The sequence below is a fragment of the Limanda limanda genome, chromosome 6, assembly GCF_963576545.1.
Source record: "Limanda limanda chromosome 6, fLimLim1.1, whole genome shotgun sequence".
Classification (NCBI taxonomy): domain Eukaryota; kingdom Metazoa; phylum Chordata; class Actinopteri; order Pleuronectiformes; family Pleuronectidae; genus Limanda; species Limanda limanda.
Window position 1 is genome coordinate 24,981,870 of NC_083641.1, and position 19,570 is coordinate 25,001,439.

Genomic DNA, 19,570 nt, shown 5'->3' on the forward strand with positions numbered 1-19,570 from the left:
TCTTCTAAGGGCTACCCTGGGGTATGGCTCACTTGTAAAGTCTTAGCTTTAAATCATACATTGTTAATGGTCAACATTTTTATAATTAATACAAACAAAAGGGACAAACTAACAAATGCATAAAAGAAGAGGGCTTAAAAATAGAAAATAAGGCAGAGAGTTTTATATTCTTGCAGATCAAAATGCTTCAGTCTACGTGCAACTCATTATGTGAATTAAATTCAGCTTATACTTTGTCCAAGTCCATTAAGTCGACTCATATTGAGTAGGTGTTATCTTTAAAGACCAAAAAAGACCTTTGTATTATTTCCAATTATTATTCATATTTTTGTGAAAATGATGTTGACGGGCTTGTCTTTATTGTAAAACAGACAATGTGCCATACAATGGAATTCTCAGATAGCCTCCATTAAACATCAAAATTAGATTTGTGGAAAGATACAAATTGCATTTTCAAAATCATGCTTTAATTTATTGGTGGATTAAACCAAAATTAGAGCTGCTCAAATATAACCTTGGACTTTTACATGTTCTGAATCTATATTCATTTTGAATTTGAACTTGACAATGTGTCTTTCACCCGTCCTTACACAGTCTAAGTGGAAACACGTCTCTTATTACCTTATGAAATCTGCCTTTAATAGCAATCTGGCCTTTTGTCCTCCTCGCTGTGAGCAGGTCTTAAAATCCAGATCAGAGATAATTCCTCTCGCTGATGCAGTTGAGACTGGAGGACGTTTATTACCAGTTTTACTGCAGGAACTTATGGATACTCTATCACGTACTCTCTGTGACTGTCCTCCACTCCCCCAGTTATTCTATTTTTCCCCACAAGGTTTACGAGGACGTAGAAAGCTTTTTTATTGCGAACAGTAATGCATGCGATCGTGATCCTTATTGGAAGAGACAGAAGTGTGTAAATCTTTTTATGTGTCAGTTAATTTATCAGTTATTGTTTGTAAGAGTTGTGTCATGGATGTGCAAGGGCAAACGTCTCCTGCAATATTAACAGAGCAAGTAAAGTCGAATACAAATCGGCCTTTTCACAATGATGAATCCTATTTTTACACTTAAATCATAGTTTGCAGAAATGAAAAGTTTAATATTTTCCCTTTTGCTGTCAAGTAGTTCTTGCAGAGTCACGGAAAGGAAGAAAGATTCTCTACCGACTAAAAGAACGATGATGTCGTCTTTTCATCACAATAATGGATGAAAGTCCTTTTTCCTGAAGATTACAGAATCAAGCAAGAGAGAAGAAAGTGTTTAAACCCATCGCTGGGAACCGCTCAGAGTTCAAGCCGCCAGGTGGGCGACCAGAAGGGAAACGCTCACAGAACAGAAGAAGAAAATCAAGTGAATCCGAGATGACATGCCGTGTCAGTGGATCAATGACATGAGAGTCATTTAGCCAGTGCTGAGCAAGAGCAAATTCTTTTAGCAAGCCAAATCAATTTGAAGTGCCTGAAAAGAAACCACATTTATTTACTCCTGGCCGATAGCAAACAGCCCACAGACGGAGGGCAGAGGCAGCGCCGGTATTTGAGATGCTGAGCGATGGATACTGTTGAGGATGTTGGAGTGTCGATGACATTAAAGCGCCGAGTGGTGTGGCAGTAATGAAACGCCTCAGTGGTTTTATCATCGCATCGGCAAGGGGCAGAATGGAGCCGCTCGCACTTCCTGACTTTCAGCGCTCACTCAGACTTAAGATAACCTTGCAGATTTACGGCCTAAATTATTGAGCTAAAAACTTCTCCCTGCACTCTGTATTCAGGGAGTGTGACAGTGCAACAGGCAGCCATTATGCTGCGGCCCTGGATGATGAATTGAGAGCTGGCGCTTCCTCCTCATACATTTCACACAGATAATCTCACTGCTGAGAGCCGACGGTGCTTTCAGTCGTGTGGAGCTTTGGGTTTGCACGAGTGCAGTGTCAGTTCTCCTCTCGCCTGTTTGGAGTCGGCTGTTAGCTTCGCCTGTGTTGATGCTGCGGAGCTATTTTCACATTTATTCATTGTGAATAGTGAGTCCACCTCACACACTTCTACAATACACTTTTTTTGAATGTGTGCTGGATGTTGTGTGCAGAGCTTTTTATAAACAGTCTGTGGTGCAGAGGGAAATTAGAAAACTTTGCGTTCATCCTGCCTGGTTTATCTGCAATGAAGATTTTACAGATTGTAGAATCTTATTCTTTATAATTGTTAATGTGTGTGGTTTGTATATGAATGATTGTCTATTTCAGAGGGTGTCTTGAAACTCAAGTTCATAGTTTTTCTAAATACTTCTGCTTGTTACCAAGGTTTTCGAGCAACAAATTGAAGACTGTGCTTTAACTTTGAAGACAAATTGCCAAACAGGAAGTGATTCTATCAATGTTTTTGTGATGTCGGCGATCAGAACATATTCCGTGTGTGTGTCAGTCCGATATGTTCAAATACAAATAACCAAATTATCAAAATGCACCATGCATTTGTGACTTCACCCTCCCGGGCCCCCCAATACACGTGCAAAGTCTGAAGCTGATAAGTTGAACAGAAGCTTGTGGAATTAGTAGATACATGTGCCGATCTGGACTTCTCTGTTGGAGCGTGCATGGACGCATTAACAGGAAATCAATCCCGCAAGTGGAAATGAACATCGCATCTCGTCTCCAGGCGTTTTTCTTCTTCTCCTCCTCTTTCTTTGCGCTGTATCTAAAACCTTCTGTGACTCTCGTCCTCTCCACCCCCTCTTGATTCCGTCATTGATCTTCCTTTTGCCAGAATCCCTCCAATGGAAAACACATTGATCCTTTGGCTTCTTCTTGTGCTGCTAATTACTGAGGCGACTGTGTCACTGTCAGGCTCTTATCTGATGCCGGCCGCTGTAGAGGAGTAATGGGATGTGCCAGTTGAAAGGCTGTCCGACATCAACCTGTGTAAACACGGTCGCCCCCGTTAATCATATCATTATTGGAACCACGATAAATTTAAGCATCAACATCTTCCGACAAAGCTGAAGTTATTTTTATTACCCTTAAAACACGGGTGCAAAACCTTGGGGCAACCTCCTGATTATATATATTTTAGTTTACCCATCATTTTTAATGGTCATGATAATGTCTCACTCAGCAGCTTAACTGCTGTGGATGTGGTGACATCTCCAACGATGAGGATACACTGCAGCTACACCGGTGGGTACACAATGTGCGTACTTCCTGCCTGGTACACAAATAGAGATTCACCACAGTAATGAGGAATGAATTTTGCTTATTATTCGACCAGTAGTGCTCCCATCAGTTGTTGAGATATCTCACTTAACACCTAAAAATGTGAACCTGCTGGAGGCGGTAGATGAAAATTACAGGAACATAAACACGAGTATTAGTTATTAGTATTTATGGAAATCAGTCTAATAGTTATTTAGATATTTCAGAAGAGACTCACTGACACTGCAATCCCTTGTTGTAATTTGGGGTTTTACTTTATAGTGTTTTAAAAGAGAAACAAACTTTAAGCCAAACTGTTTGATATAAACTTGCTGAGTTGACTGTGTCCAACCATAATATATGCATAGTTTTCCAGTGCAAATTGCTGAAGAAGCTGTAACTATCCTTTAATAATGTGTAAAAGAACAAGCCGTGTGTAATATACTATAGAAAAACCCTTCTTTGTATTTCATCTCCGGATAACAGTACCCAAGATATATAATGAGACACAAAATTATTTTATTTATGTGTATTCAGGGTGAGAACTCATCTTATTTCTGGGTCGTGCAGAATGAGCTCTCTGGTTGGTTTGAGCCGTGGGGGGGGCAGAGGAGGGTGATTATCATGGTGATTAATTTGGGCATATGGGAGGAACATTGGCGTGTTATCGTGGAGGAGAGGGGAATGATTACCTAATGGAGGTGTGTCCAATGTGTTTCTTTAAAAGCTGAAATGAAATGTGAAGAGTCAGAGGCTTCCATGGGTTACTGAACCAGCCTGCGCAGGAAATCAATCATCTCCACTAGACTTTATAAAATAATAACGTAGGGAAAACTGAAAGTAAATACAGGCAGAAAAAGGGGCTGGAGCCCAAACGCCGTTAATGAAGTGAAGCTCTTTAAAAACGGAGGATCGCTATCTCGGATAAAAAACTGTTTTATTCCTCCTGTGTCTTCACGCGTGTGTGTGTGTGTATTTGTCCCTGTAAATGTGTGATTTCCTCCATAGGCTTCACAGAGCAAGTGCATGATAAGAAGGAGCTTAATGCTGAGTGCTCATTAATGGAGGAGTCCACACTTTAACATTTAAACACTGTGAAGTTAGTATAGGGGGAAAATACTGGGGACAGTTGGTTGTGAGGTCGTGTGCAGGCCACTAGAGGAAGTCACATCACAATGACCGATGTGGAGAGCGGGTTTTCTTTTGCTCATTATTTATCCCTCTCTGAGTTCAGTTCCCTCGATCCGGAGCAAAGGAGAAAAAGAAGGGATCCAGTGTTTTCCTTTGGTTCTGGTTCATGTAAGGTTCACGCCAACTTATTCTGAACCCAGAGTCGTAAACAGAGAGTCACATGGGCTGATGGGGTGCTCTTTCATTGGACACTTGCGTCATCATCAGTCATCCAAAACAAAATTGATATCAAGAGCATGTGATGCTTGAAGTCTTTACCTGCTTTCTCTATAGATCAGAAAAAGCTTGCTCAAAAAGAAACTTTATTTGCCATAGAAGTGACAAAAGGTTCAAGAAAGTAGACAGACATGAGTCGTCGTATCCCAAAGAATGATTTGGTGGATTATTGCCATAACCAGCAGAGGAATGATGGACAATCGTTTAGTTTACAGTTTGAATTTGAATTTCACGTACTCACATTCCCTCTGGCCGGTCCATGTGGTTCTACAGTAACAACAGCAACAATAATCTCACTCATAGATCAACATGATTTTCCTTCTCAAACCACAGTAATCTGGATACGTGTTTCCACTCTGGTCTTCGGGGTTATCAGTGTGTAACGTGTGTGTGTGGTCGCTCCAAACTCTGAACATATGCCGTGTCGTTCCACTTCACTGCACCAGGCGTTTTCACCGATGTGCATCTTCGACCACAGAGAAGGAACTAATCAGTGAAATCATCTGTTGCACTTTTTTGGCTGGAACAACTTGTCCAAAGTCCACACTGCATACTAATGTTCATGGTGAAGTAATCTAAAATCAAGTGGGACCACCAGATGTCACTCAAACTGTGCATGTTGGAACCCTGCTGCCGGCTGCACTCACGGACTGTAAATAAAGATGCTCGACGCGTCTTCACTTCCTCCGTCTGTACAAAGAAGAAGCCAAAATATCGCCGACCACATTTGGTTCCAGAACCTGCGTCTTCGTGGAATTTCGCAGGCCCGACCAATCACGAGTCAGACTCATTCCATCGGCTGGTTTGCTGGAGCCAAAGCAGCTGACAAAAGGCAGGGTGCAGTCTGGATGGGATTTGAAGCGGGAAACATTTATTTGGTGTGTATTCTGACTTTTTAGTTTGGCCCGTGTCCAATCCACTAACATGGAGGGGACTGGGTTTATGACCTATGCTGCAGCCAGCCACCGGGGGCAATACAGATGTATAGACTTCACTTTTGTGGAGACATCATTTCATTTATCTTTATATACAGTCTATAAATACATTTTCTATATTTTTGTCAAAATGAGTAGCTTCCCATCCTTTGTGCGTGTTGTTACGATTTTTTTATACACACTCCCGTCCCTGACACTGATTAATCCTTTCAACGTGAACACACAACCGACTCACAACTGTGTCTCAGCTGGTTCGACTCAGTGGTATTACACATAGCACGCAGCTGAACGTCTGTGTAATTCATTTGTAGCTCGGCGTCTCCCTCTGTGTGTGTTGACAGCGGCATGTGAAGTTCAACAGCCTGCACTGTGCATTACACGCCGCCGCATTGATCCTCTTCTCACTTCTTCCTCAACGGAGGAAAAAAGAAGGATAACAATGCGTCTGTGGTTGCTCTCGGTCCCAACACCTACACATACTGTACGCAACACACTGCAACCCAGAGAGAACCACTTCCCATGGGGGGGGGGAGCCACTCTGGGAAATGTAGGAACTCAAAAGTAGTGTCGAAGTTGACGAGGCAGACGGAGAGTGGATACACCAAAATAGTGAATTATGCATTGAACATGACATATTCATACCTGACAGTTTCCACTTTTCTCCTGGAGAACGAGATCCCAGAGGTGATCACAGGGAGGTGATGGTGGGAGGAGCCTCATTCCTGCCGTTGACGTGTCGTTGATACAATCCAGAGAATATACGTTGATTGCTTTTGTAAATATTTTAAAAAGGAAGACTGCTTAATTGTTGCACGTCTTTCCTTCGTTTCCATCTCTTGATCATTATTCCTTTATACTGAAAATGTGGATTGCATGAGCTCGGCCAATCGCATTGAGCGTATTAAACCATGTGGGGCCACACTTTACACATGGTGGAATCGGTGGAAACCTTCATTAATAGACACTGATGGACGGCAAATTGTTATTAGGCTGACGTCGTCTTCTTGATTTTTTTCAGACCCCCACTTGCTGCATTAAATTGTGATTGACTGCAGAGAATTTTACAATAAAACAGTCGGGGGGGGTTACTCCTGTCAAACTGTAGAGGTCATTCACGTGTAGCAGATCCAGTCACTTACCAAGTCTCCACACATCAGGTGCCACTGGTCCTGCTTAGAAGGAGCACTAAGGCCTGGGATTGTCCACCTCAGTGCTGCTGGCTCCTCATTCATTCATTGTAAATCCATGACTTAATACATCCTCTAATATCTTTAATGTCGTGTATGATGTCCCATGCCTTATGTGTGGTTGAGAGGCCTTGAGTAATTGGAATGTTTTAGATTTGAGTGTTTTGGTGCCATCGTGTCATTGGGATAAGAAGTTCCTTGAAACAGTCTCCATCCTCCAGAAGATAAGAACAATCCTGACGTGGCTCATAGTGACTTAAGACATATTATCTGTTCCTGTCCATAAAGCACAAGAGGTTTCTATAAAACTTCATTTTTCTTGTTGTGGCTGCCTGGATGTGAGCTGGACCAATAATCTCCCTCAACAGATCTGTGATAGAGCGCATATGTCGGCAAAGGCCTTACATTCCCTTTCAATTCAATCAAGCAGCACAAAATTACACACATTACTAAATATCAGTCCCATAAATATGCCTTTTTTTCTTTATTCATCAGGATCTACAAATTATTTGCTGGTAAATGGTGAAAATGAGTAGAAAAGTGCTGCATCAGACCCTTTATCCAGATTCAGGCCAAAATGTAAAGATTTTATTTGGCCCAATCCTTTATCCATTCAGTAGTGTTCTGCTTAATCATGCTGACAAAAAAAACAAACCAAAAAAACAAACCAGAATGTCAGTTCATCAGCTAAAGCCCAATAGTCCACTTAAATTCAGTCAAGCCGAAACCAACCAAATTGCGAACACTCATAGACGTCAGACCCCTAAATACATCTGATTCTTTGTCATCAAGATCGTTGAATCATTCTCTGTAAAACTCTCCTATCTCATAACGTTAGAGAAAGAGAAAAAATAACAGGATCCATTCATTAAAGTTATTTCTGGACCCATTTTCCACCCTTCACCAAGTTTCGTGGAAATTCGCTCAGTATTTTTTCTTGTAATCTTGTTTCCAAAAAAAACTAATCATGGACAACGACAAAAAAACACAACCTCATTAAAGATGAGGATTGTCTAGAGGTAGCTAAAATTTTGCACTTTTTCCATTACAAGTCTTTCAGATCTTTGCACATTAATAATCCCTCTACTCACTGTGTGTTGTGTTCACATTGTGTTAAACAGTTCTGTGGATGATGAGCAGAGAGGGAGGGAGCACATTTGAGGAAGGTGCATGAAATCGTTTTTTTCTTCCTCGAGGCGCTGAACATTTAGTTGAGGAGATTGACACTACACACTCCCCCTAGTGGCAACAGAGCACTCAAGAGAACTTCTTTTTGCTCCAGGGCGTTCATGCCTTCCGGAAGACACGACGGACAGAGGCTGTATCCAGCGTCCAGTGTGAAATTACTCTTAGGGGCTGATGGGATTAAAAGCTGACTTGGAGGTGCCCTCTAGAAAAGTTAAGTAGGGCCACAAGGGTGATGTCTCACCAAATCCCCAGTGTGAGGAAGACGAGAAGGTTTGTCTTCTGCTGTGCCGAGAGGTGTAGAGTTGTCTTCATCTCACAAGCGAGGACACAGCAGCAGAGAGGATCTGGGAGGGACAGGGGATCCCAGTACACTCCAGTATGCCTCACTTTGATTGCACTGGAGCTTTAGCCATCGTGAATATGTTACACAGCAGTATAGCACTGCCGTTTTTCTTGTCATCTCACAACAAAGCCATGTGATCCTTACACTCCGGCTCGTGGTTCATCCCCGTGGCAGCAGTGTCGGCACTGAGGTGACACTGGTGAGCCGCAGTAAAGGAGAGTAAATGAAGAGCGGCATCATCGCTGCCCTTTCACAAGCTCCACCCGGGGCTGGATAAACTCATTCTGACTGGCTGAGCACACACAGGGCAGGCAGATTTCACTCTGACAAAATGCAGAGCGGCTGTTTCTGGGATTGGAAGACGAAGCTATAACTTCCGTTGAGTCAGGAGATCGCGTTATTCGATGAAGACGAATCAGGACAATCGCACCATGTAGATGCTAAACTGCCCAAAGCTTAATTTGTGTTCACAGTAAACTATTTAAAATAAAATAAGCTGATATTTCAGGACGTACCAAAGCATCTGCAGCAATATGCTATTCCTTTAGGAGTTCAAGTTTGAGTTTTTATTCATGGTTTGTGGTTCATGACAATAGATCGTATATAAAGATGGATGATGTGTCTCCACCTCCACTAGTTGAACCCAAAATGTTTCCAAGATATGAGATTTTGACGTAATTTGGGCCAGAGTCTGTGCAATAGCTGTCAATCAGGTCCCTTCACTCTGTTTCTATGGCATCAAATAACAAAACTTACCAAAAAAATGAGCATATTCAGTGTGATCAGAGCTGCCTTAAATGACAGAAAATATCTTTAGAGAAGAAAGTATTCAACACGTACTGTGACTTTTCAGTTTGGTCCATGTCTTCTCCACTAACATGGAGGAGACTGGGTGTCTGACCTACACTCCAGCCGTTATATAGGCTATACTTCATTTTTTGCGACCGTCGTATCTCGAACGTTAACAACCACATTGGTGTTAAAATGTAATCTCGACTCCGACTCCCCCGAGGAGGAGAAACCCTGTGACCTTCCCTCCTGCTCAACACCGAGTGCACAACAAGATAAATGCTCCACATATCTCTAATACAAAACGAATGTTCCTATTAGCAAGAATGCTATTGATTCCGTTGACCTCGTGACGTTCACTGTAGCTCGATCGTTAGAGAACAACACAGAGATTTAAAAAGTGCGTAGATCTCATGGCCTGATACAAAATGAGATGTAATTCTCCCAGGATTTTCTATTACAGATCAAACAAAGAGCAACAACTTAGATTCATTTCATTTTGCATTAGGATCAATTAAAGCCGTGCCCCTGCTGTAAGGGTGTAAAGCTGCAGAGCTCCTGTTGCTGTGTGAGATTATTTGCACGTGAAATATTCATAACTGGGGAAATGTTCCGGTGCACGCCAAACATGTGGCGTGCCCGCTCCTCTCGGGGGGGCACCTCACTGCCCGAGCTGCGAGTGTAAAGTGCAATTCTCTCCTTTTACTTTTCGAGTTGGAGCAGTGTGGGAGGCTTGTTATTCATGCACATGTCACAAGAAAAGCCAGCGCCTCCTCCTCCTAGGCAAGTCCAGTCCATGCCTTAATGCCTGCTACTTCTTTAACACCTACATGATGTACTTCATTAGAATCCACCGTCACTCCCTGTCTGTTCCACTTCATCCCCACTCTGAGGTCTTCCTCTTTGTGAGGAGGAGGAGGAGGAAGAGGAGGAGGAGGGAGTCGCTCTTCGCACACAAACAAACAACTGGCCTCCGTTCTGTTGTTGTGCATCTTCCTCCATCTCTTGTCTCGTGTATTTCTTGCTCTGCCGGGAATTCAATTATCCCGGCCGTTGTTTTTATGATGTTGTCGTGACACCCGTAGACGGATTCATTATCTCGTCTCATGACAGCCTCACGGCGACGGGGCCGTTGTCTCCAACACGCTGAGCTTATACATCTGGCCTGTGCAGCTCTGAATGCCTCGATGATACTCGTCTGTTTCTTAAAGAAAATTAGCCGTCTGCTGGAGAAGCTGCATTAAATCACAGCAGTTGTTAGGTGGGAGAATGATTCAGAAAATGCAGATAATGTTTTAATAAAGTTGAATTAATCAACAAGGTTATAAAGAGGACTCTCTCCCAGACTTATATGTATTTATTTGTGTGAACTTATAAAGTTATTTGCACTTTTTCCCCATTTCCAGCAATGACTCGCATATATATTTGTTGAAAAAGTGTGAGTCAAATAAAAGCGTTGGGATTTATTTGCAGTGTTTTCACTTCCGTTGGCTTCTTTTCCCAAAGTTGTATTCATGAATGGGCAGGTTCCTCTGTGACAGGAAGCTCGGCGCACTTTCTGGATGAAAAAGTTGCAGGAGCTTTGTGTCTCTGTTTCAAATATGGAATGTACTAACCTCTGCTGAGGTTATGAAAAGGCCACAGATTGTGGCTCCGGTCTCTTTTGATCATTTCTTTTTGGTCTTGTTAAAAACTGCACCGGCCCTGAACAGAAGCTCATATAGAGTGGTGCGATAGAGAATGCTAATTCACAGGGACTGTGTGTGCCTTTCCCTTCATTATGTACATTCTTTAATAACTTTCTCTCTTGCAGGGAACGAGTTTGGTCATCCTGAGTGGCTGGATTTCCCCAGAGAGGGGAACAATCAGAGCTGCCACTATGCCCGGCGGCAGTTTAACCTCCTGGATATAGATCACCTCCGCTACCGCCAGCTCTACGCCTTTGACCGGGACATGAACCGCACCGAGGACAAGTACGGCTGGCTGGCTGCCCCACCTGTAAGGACTTCACACGCTCACTCCACATCAGGCTCTTTGTGCAGACAGACTCAATTACACATTCACATTAGAGATATTGAGATAAGTTTTAGGACAAGACACGCACACCTAAAAGACCTTGTTAATGGATTGTATTTGACGTAGTGACGTTTAAAGTGCACAACCCTTCCTCAGACTTCTGTCATCTTTAATACCTGCGATCCATGTTTTCTTACACACATGATGTAGGACAACAATTTAAAGCAATTAAAACATATAGAAATGTCATTATTAATATATACAAAACATAGCGTACAAAGGTTAAACAACCAAGGTTTCATATACAGTGTTTATAAGAAAACAGATTATATATAAATCATGTCGCTCCAATGGTTGAGTCCCCATTAAAGACTCGGGGTCTCTACTCACTTCTTTAAGTGCCTCTGTCTAACATGTTATTATAGTGGCACCACACATAAAGTTAAAAATCCAAAATGAAATGGGACATATATAGACGGTAGATAATAATAATAAAATAGCGATCGAGCAATGGAGCAGCGGTATCGTGGTCCTGCTGATACACTTGATCGATCTCCCGTCGGTCAGGTGTCAATCATGACATTTCAAAAATCAAATAAACTAAATAAAAACAATTATTTACTTTAAAAAGTAACACTTGAACCAACACAAGAATATGAACTAAAAATTACTTAATATCTTCAAGAAAAATGAGTAGACGTGTACTTTGACTTGTTCATTTGGCCCATGTCTCATCTGCTAACATGGAGGAGGTGGGGTTTATGGTCGTTACTGCAGCCAGCCACCAGGGGGCCAATGAAATGGGGAAGTTATCACGTTGTCCATCTTTAAGAAACATCACAGTAAAGGTCTTGTATCTAATTCTCCACCAGTTTTAGTCAGATGCATATTATAACTCAGCCAATATTTACAAAATGATTTATTTGATGTAGGATTTTGAGTGAATGTTTTCTGAAGCCTCCGTCTTAACACGCACGTACAGCTTTATTTCTGGAGGCACTTAAATCCTGGACTGAGGCAGGAAATAAATGCTCCATAAAGAGAGTTTCATCTTGGAGACGTCTTGTTTCTCTGGCTGCTGTCAAGGTGAACGTTAATAAAGTTCATCCTGTAGCTTCTGTCTCCGCCAGCTGTCGACGCCTCTGGAAGAAAGACAGAAGGTGTTTCTCTCTCTCTCTCTCTCTAGACTCTCTGGTAGCAAAGTGATGGGATAATGCAAATGGAGAGTGTTGCTGAATTGACAGGGATTAGAAGTAAGTCTGTGTAATTGATTAAAAAAAAACCTCCCTCACATCCCCGGGAATTCGTTTTGAAGATTAGAACTACTTCACCTTGCTGCGTTACACTCTGACCCCCCCCCCCCGCAGCAGACAGACAAATGCAGCGGTGTCGGGAAATGTATTTGAGCAGAGAGCGTAATTAAGAGACATGTCTGGTTCACGAGGATAATTTCTGCATATTGGTCCATCAATCAGAGAGAGGTGTGTTCTGACGTACACATTTTACAACTGGATGAAACGCAGCTTTGAAGGTGCGGCAAAAGGAAAAGCCGAGTCTGGCTGGTTCCTCTGCTCCCTGCTGTGGAGTTGGATAGAAAGCTGATCCCAGAGGATGCTCCTGGCAGAGAGGATGCATAGATTTGGCACCGGTGCTGACCTGCTAAACATTGTGGGTGCTGCTTTTCTTGGCTGTTTCTGTTAAGTTTTCTTTTTTCATCTACTGCCGCGGATGACAGCTCTGAAGCGTACACTCAAGACATCATCTAATTATGTTGGTTCGGTGATTGATTACCTCAGAAACTGAAGTAAAATATTTCAGTTTACGTCGTGGCGCTCTGAAGGATATCATTTCCGTGAAGTTGAATTATGTGCGAAGCTGCAGGCGTTTGGGATGTGTAGGGAGCAGGAAGATCATCCATCACAAAAAAAGGATAATTAAGGATAATGAATATTACAGACACTGTCTCTGATGTGGAGAGTTTACCCTGTTAAAGGGTTCTCGAGGACAACATTGAATTAGGGCTGTGGCTACCGACCGACTGACAGAGGATGAACTGGAGGTAATTAGTTCTATATATTATGGATTTGTTTTTTGATCAAATCCAATTTAAGAGTCTGCTGTGATACAAAGCTGCCAAATAATAAGAGCGTGATCATCAGGAAGGTTTTTACAGGTCAGACAAGTTTAATGACCTTTAATTTCTCTTATCTATTGATTAAGATCAACTGTGAAAACGTAGCTACGGGTTCCAGACATTCAAGCTAAGATCGGAAATCCTGGACAATTATGTAATTTATTGATTTCAACAAACAGGACAAAACGTGTCAAATTACCAACCCGACCTTTAAGGCCTTCGTCAGGGAAAGTTTTAAACTCATCAGTGTATCTGTGCAGAAGATTCACGTCACATGACAGATCACAAGCAAAAAAATCAATTCATGAATCACATCTGCGAGCATTTCAATATTAAGACACTTAATACATACTAATAAAAAAAACTGTCTAAGAAAGCAGGTAAATGGTCTGAAAAAGACAAAATGACGGTGTACTCTGTAATAAATCAGTTCCAGGAGTTTCTCCAGCTCCGGGCTCCGTCCTTGGAAGCGACTGATACAAAAAGAAAATCAGGGATTGATACAATATCACAAAAGCTCTTTGTAGAACATTGCTCACAGATAACGCCAATAACTGCTCCGAGATTCCGCTGTAATAACCAGATGAGTCTGAATCCCCCTGCACAGCTTATCAATGACATTGCCAAGGTAATCGTGCTTAGTGGGAATATTCTATGGCTCGGTTCAATAATTCAGCCGCGGTGGGAGGATCCAAGGTTGTGGAGTTGGAAAGAGGAGCAGGGCGGAGAGAGGATCTGTCGGCCGTTCTCCGGTCGTCCCAGGTAGAAGCCAACTGACTTTGCCTTAAAAGTCTGGTTTGTGTTCCTGCTTTGAAGCCGGGCAGCTGTGAGCTTCAAAAGGCCGAGGACGTGAAGCTGGAGTCGGTGCAGAGGCGGCTGTGATGAAATGCAAACAAGGCGACGCCCACTCCAGCGTTCAGTGTTTGTCCGTGTTCCACTTACACCTGTGTTAACGGCTGCGACGCCAATTCAGACGCCCGTAAAGTGCTTTTTATTTTCCAGCAGTATAACTTGTATCCGTCTGTATGTGCAGCAGTAAAATCTGTTTTATGATCACATTAGAAAGCTGTATTTAATCATTTCAAGGTCACTGGAGGGATTTACCGAGCAGCATTCGTACATCGGGCTGGGATTCAGTCAGTGGTCGGCGTTCCCTGAGAAAACCTCAGGGGAGGGGGAGGGAGGGATGGAAAATCTAATTTTATAATTTTATAGCAGGTTGCATCTTCAGATGTGTTTTGGATGTCTCTCCCTTCTCCCTGGATACATAAAATGTTTACCCGGGGCAAAAGCAATTTTTGTTTCCCACACACAGTCCCGAGTGCGACTGGACTGAGGCGGTGGTTTGTGGAAATGTTGCATTCGAAACAGCGGTTCACACAAAAAGATGTTTTCATTCAGGAGTGCTGAGGTCACAAATGGGGCGACTGTAGGGATTTACCCCCCCACTTCCATTGCCTCACTTAGTTCCACCCAAAACTGTTGATTCAGTACAGTGGGAGGCTGCTGGGACTTCAGGCTCCTTCAGCAGTGTAACACTAGATGACTGTTCATACATCATATACATCGCCTGAGGGAGATGTTTTTTTTTCATTTGAAAATTATAAGATAACAATTTGCATTTTCACTAACGGCTTCTGAATAAAATAAGAATACATTTATGATTACCTCCCGTTCTGCTGATTGCATTTACATGTATTTATTCATTTATAAGTAAAAATGCACATTAATCCAGAGGTCGGAAGAGTTCACACATTCTTTACTCAAGTAGAAGTACAGATAGCACGTGTTTAAAAACAACTTATGCAAAAGTTTAAGCACCGATTCTTTCTGTCTGCTCAAGTAGAAGTTTATAAGTACAGGCACTGAAATGTACTTAAAGTGAAAGGTTTGCCTCTGAAGGTCATTTCTACCTCCTGTACTTGTGCAAAGTCACATTAATATAGTAAGAATATGTACCTTGAACCACTTGAAATAACTTCAAATAATATAAAAAACAATATCCTAAAAACAAGAGTGTGTACTGTGAATTGAATGAAGTATTTGAATTGATTCAAGGCCAGAGATGCAAATGTTTTGCTGCTCTGCACTGCAAAATAAAAGAGAAAGAAATGGATAATTCCCCTTAAATAAAAACAAAAGTAACAGGCCTGTTCTAAAAAGGATGGAGTAGAAGGTTTAGAGAAATATGTACTCAAGTAAAGTACAGATACCTGAAAAATCTTCTTAAGAACAGTACCAAAGTATGACACTGAAATGTACTGAAAGTTAAAGGTTTGCCTCTGAAGGTAATTTCTACCTCTTGTACCTGTGTCACATTTATATAGTGTAGTTAGAAGAATATGTACCTTAAACCACTTGAAATTACTTCAAATAATATAAAAAACAATATCCTAAAAACATGAAGACTGTGTTCAGTGAATTGAATAAACTATTCTTTATTGATTTAAGGCCAGAGATGGGTAATGTTTTGTTGCTCTGCACTGCAAATAAATATTTAGAAAATGGATAAATCCCTTCAATGTCTAAAACAAAAGTACAATGCCTTTTTAAAAACGTTAGTAGTAAAAATTACAGAAAATAAGTACTCAAGTAAAGAACAGATACCTGAAAAATCTTCTTAAGAACAGTACCAGAGTATTTGTACTTCTTCACCGCCCACATCTGTACTTACTGTACATGCTTGTTAGGATCAAACGTAATGAATGCAGGTTTATTTTTGTTTTTCCGTTTGTTCAAGCCGTCGCCGTCAGCCAGAGGAGCTTTGGCATCGCTACAAATCTAAAGACTTCTTCTTTTAGAAAACAAACTCCAGACTGTCATCCCGTTCTTCCCTAACCTCCGTCCTCGCTGACGGACGGGGGGGCAGCGGCGCTTATCTCCTCGCTCAGCCGTGAACACGCTGCCCAGAAATTGGCTCCGGGGAACAAGGCGCTAAAAATAGGGGGGGTTGGGTGACATTGATAATCTCCGCTAATGACACGTTAACAGTAGCCGGCTCGGCGGGAGAGCGGCGACTTTATCACGTGGCGCCTGACTCGAGCTGACAGCGCCCGCCGCCTCGCCGTCCCCCCCCCGGGCCGCTGCTTCCTGCTGATGAGCGCCACCTGAAAATTGATGCGGGAATGTTACTCCGGTCTATTTGGAAATGTGTCGGCCGCTGATATAATGTGCCCCATTATAACTCTCTTAATCCAAGATGAGAAAGGTAATGACTATTCATGAAGAAGTCGTTCATTAACTCCTCTCTTCTCCCTCTCTTCTCCCCCTCTCCACCCTCCCCACCCCCCCTTCCAGGCCTTCGTGAGCGCCCAGCATGAAGGAGACAAGGTCATAGTGTTTGACAGGGCAAACGTGCTCTTTATCTTCAACTTCCACCCTTCCACCAGCTTCCAGGGGTACCGGGTGGCTGTGGACGTTCCAGGGAAGTATCCTTTTTCAGCCGTCATCTGTCATGTCGGGCGCCGCTTTCTGTTTGAAAATCTTCCCTCTGTCACGCCAGGCTGCACACGCGCTCTGCCTCTCGGAGTAATGACGCCTTTGTTAGTTACTTCTTTGATACAATAACATGATTAATCTCTTCTGGAGCTTGACTCGATCACTAACTGAGGATTGTGCCGTTTTTTCGCCCGAGACGTCTCGTCAGAAGGGGACAGAAAGGAGATAGAAATCCAAACATGGGTTTTCTTTTTTTATCTCATTTATTTGGGAAGACATTGACAGTCTCTTTTATCTCTGTGCCTCACTGAGACGCAGAGATAAGTCAACACCTATTCAGTACCAACTAAAAAAATCATATAAACCTTTTGTCTAGCACCACCAACATGTCTAAATTTCCACTTTTTGCAGGAGGCATGTAGTCGCCGTTGTGAGCATTCATAGTTGTGTGTGTGTCACCAAAACGCCAGTGGGCATAGACCTTATATGCTACTGTGTTTGGTGTCTTCCGGTTTCTGTTCTGCTTATTTACAAATGATCTAGTGTCCCTGTTAACTTCAGAACAATGGGGAGTGTTATCAAATGCGATTCTACCAAGAGGTAAACTCAGGATTTGAGTTTATGTCTATTTAAATGGAACAGTGCACATTGATTAACATGCATATTTGAGTCCAACGTGTACATTTGCCAGATTTAGCCATACAAGCTAGTTTTCATCTGCCGGCCCTGGCAGGTTGGGCAGTGCTACTTGGCAGTAGTTTAAATATACTGATGGTTTTTTGATTTTCCATTGGATTGGACTTTTCTGTTGGAGCGACACACACCAGCTGGTTGTGGGTTTGTCGCCGTTGTCTTTTCCCGCATTGATTGTGTGTTATATGATCACTTTGTGTGTGTTGATTGCACTTTATTCCTGTTTAAGTGTCAGAGTATTATTATCACCTTCATCAAGGATGTTTTCTTTGTCTTGCTGTCATCAGCATTACAAGAAATCTACTGGACACATTTCCACGAAACTTGCTGGAAGGATGTGGTGTTTCTGGTGTGGATCCAGGATGTTTTTCACTTTCTTTACCACATTCGTTCTTTGACATATCAACTGATTTCCCAGAGAATACTTCATGGTCCTGAATGGAAGAGATTCATGCACGTTTAGGGAACTGATATCTGTGACTGTGTGAAATTTGATTCAGCTTGATTGAATTTAAGGCAACTGTTGGGCCATAGCAAGTGTGTGCGCTCCACCGAGTGCTATTGGAATTCATGAAGTTTTTCTTATAGAACACAACGTGCGACAGGTCTTACTCACTGATCTCCAGCCTGTGACCACCAGCTCCATTTGAAACTGGCTCTGTGACTGTACTGTAGGTTTCTGTCACCAGGCTGCCCCACTTCTCCGCCTCACTACAAACTGTTGATACGAGACTGAAGCCTGGACGTGGTTCTAAACGAGTCTACCATTAAATCCGTCGGCGCATGGAAGGAAATAAATAAAAATCACTTCCTTCCCCCGGAGTTGAGAAGTGAATCTCCGATCTAAACACGTTGCCACAAGAGTTTTGAAGTAAATGTAAAGACCCAAACTTTTAATGGCAGCGTTCTGTCCGAGGCCAGCACTTGTGTGATATCATCTCAGCGCTGACTGCTGGGAGGAATATAAGTCAGTTGTTTATCGTGGTGTTGTTATGCTGGTGTCGAGAAATAATAGCAGGACGCAGTGATTCAGAAAGAGCTCTCTTTAGCTGCAGCGGCTGTCTGTCTTCCCAGCGAACGGCGCGGAGGAATTTAATGAGTCCCACAGTTGTGATTACACCAGGCTTAATGATCAGGGATGTGAAGGGGGACAGAGAAATCTGACAGATTTGTATTTATTATAACGGACATCATTCTCTTTTGGGGCTCTGCGTCGCTCACGCCAACGGTTTCTCCACCGGAACGGGATTCAAAGCTGTGTGGTTTCCTCGTCTGTGACTTGAGGAATGCGGCGGCGAGTGGAGACGCAGAGTTTGTTGGTTTCCTCTGGAAGCCGGCGGCTCAAATCACCACACATGAGCGGCTCAGACTCAAATGATGGTGATTGGATCGTCTGACGATGAGGCCGTTAAACAGCAGTTGTTCCTGGATTGTCTTTGTTTCATTTAGATGGATAAATTGATGCTTTGTTGAATTTTGTTCCTGTTAGGAAACTTTGAAATTCACTCGATCTGCAGTTCTATTTGGAACCTAAAATTAAAAAATCAGCCTGATCTCATTATATTGAATAATTTATAATTTTACCTTATGTCATTATCTGGCAAATGTCACTGAATACCATGATTATCAGAAAAAGAAAAACAATACAAGAACATTTCTAATCTCTAGGTGTTTATTTACAACCACAAACCACATTTTAAATATGAATTGTGAGACTTTAATCAAGTGTATTTGAAGATTAAAAGAAACAACAGAATTAACCTCTAATCTTTTCGGGATCATGTGTTAATTGTCAGCTTGTTTGATGTGCAATTATTGTATATTCTGCCTGGTGCTTCCCGCTCTGCCTTGATGGGGGTGAGGCTCGGGCACAGCGCTAATAGCCTCGCTGCACAGTGTCTGTAACACCATTTTTGAGGGTTTATTTTCATTTAGATGGAACCACATCTTTTCCTCCTGGTGCTTCTTTTGATGTTTTTGAGAGGAGGCCTCAGACACTGGGTGGGTTGAGAGGAAATGCAAATAAATGCGAGGGCAAAGCTCCGGCTGTCATTATACAGAGAAGCAGTAAACACATAAAGGCAAATGTGCTCTGCGTGTGTGTGTGTGTGTGTGTGTGTGTGAGTGTGTGTGTCTGTATGTGTGTGTGAGGAAGGTAAATGTGCCGTGTGCATGAGGAGATGCCGATCCTCCGATGGGAATGTGTGCAGAGGATCCAATTAGGGGAGAAGACAGATGAAAGTGCCACTC

At 42.5% G+C, this 19,570-nt stretch overlaps 1 protein-coding gene across 1 annotated transcript in view; it reads left to right on the top strand.

The window, feature by feature from the left end:
• The window catches only part of gbe1b (glucan (1,4-alpha-), branching enzyme 1b), an 85,026-nt gene that overhangs the window by 49,810 nt on the left and 15,646 nt on the right, over positions 1-19,570 (top strand). The window contains exons 13-14 of the mRNA XM_061072437.1: positions 10,853-11,037; positions 16,487-16,617. Of these exons, the coding sequence (XP_060928420.1) occupies positions 10,853-11,037; positions 16,487-16,617 (316 nt within the window). The remainder of the gene's footprint in view (positions 1-10,852; positions 11,038-16,486; positions 16,618-19,570) is intronic.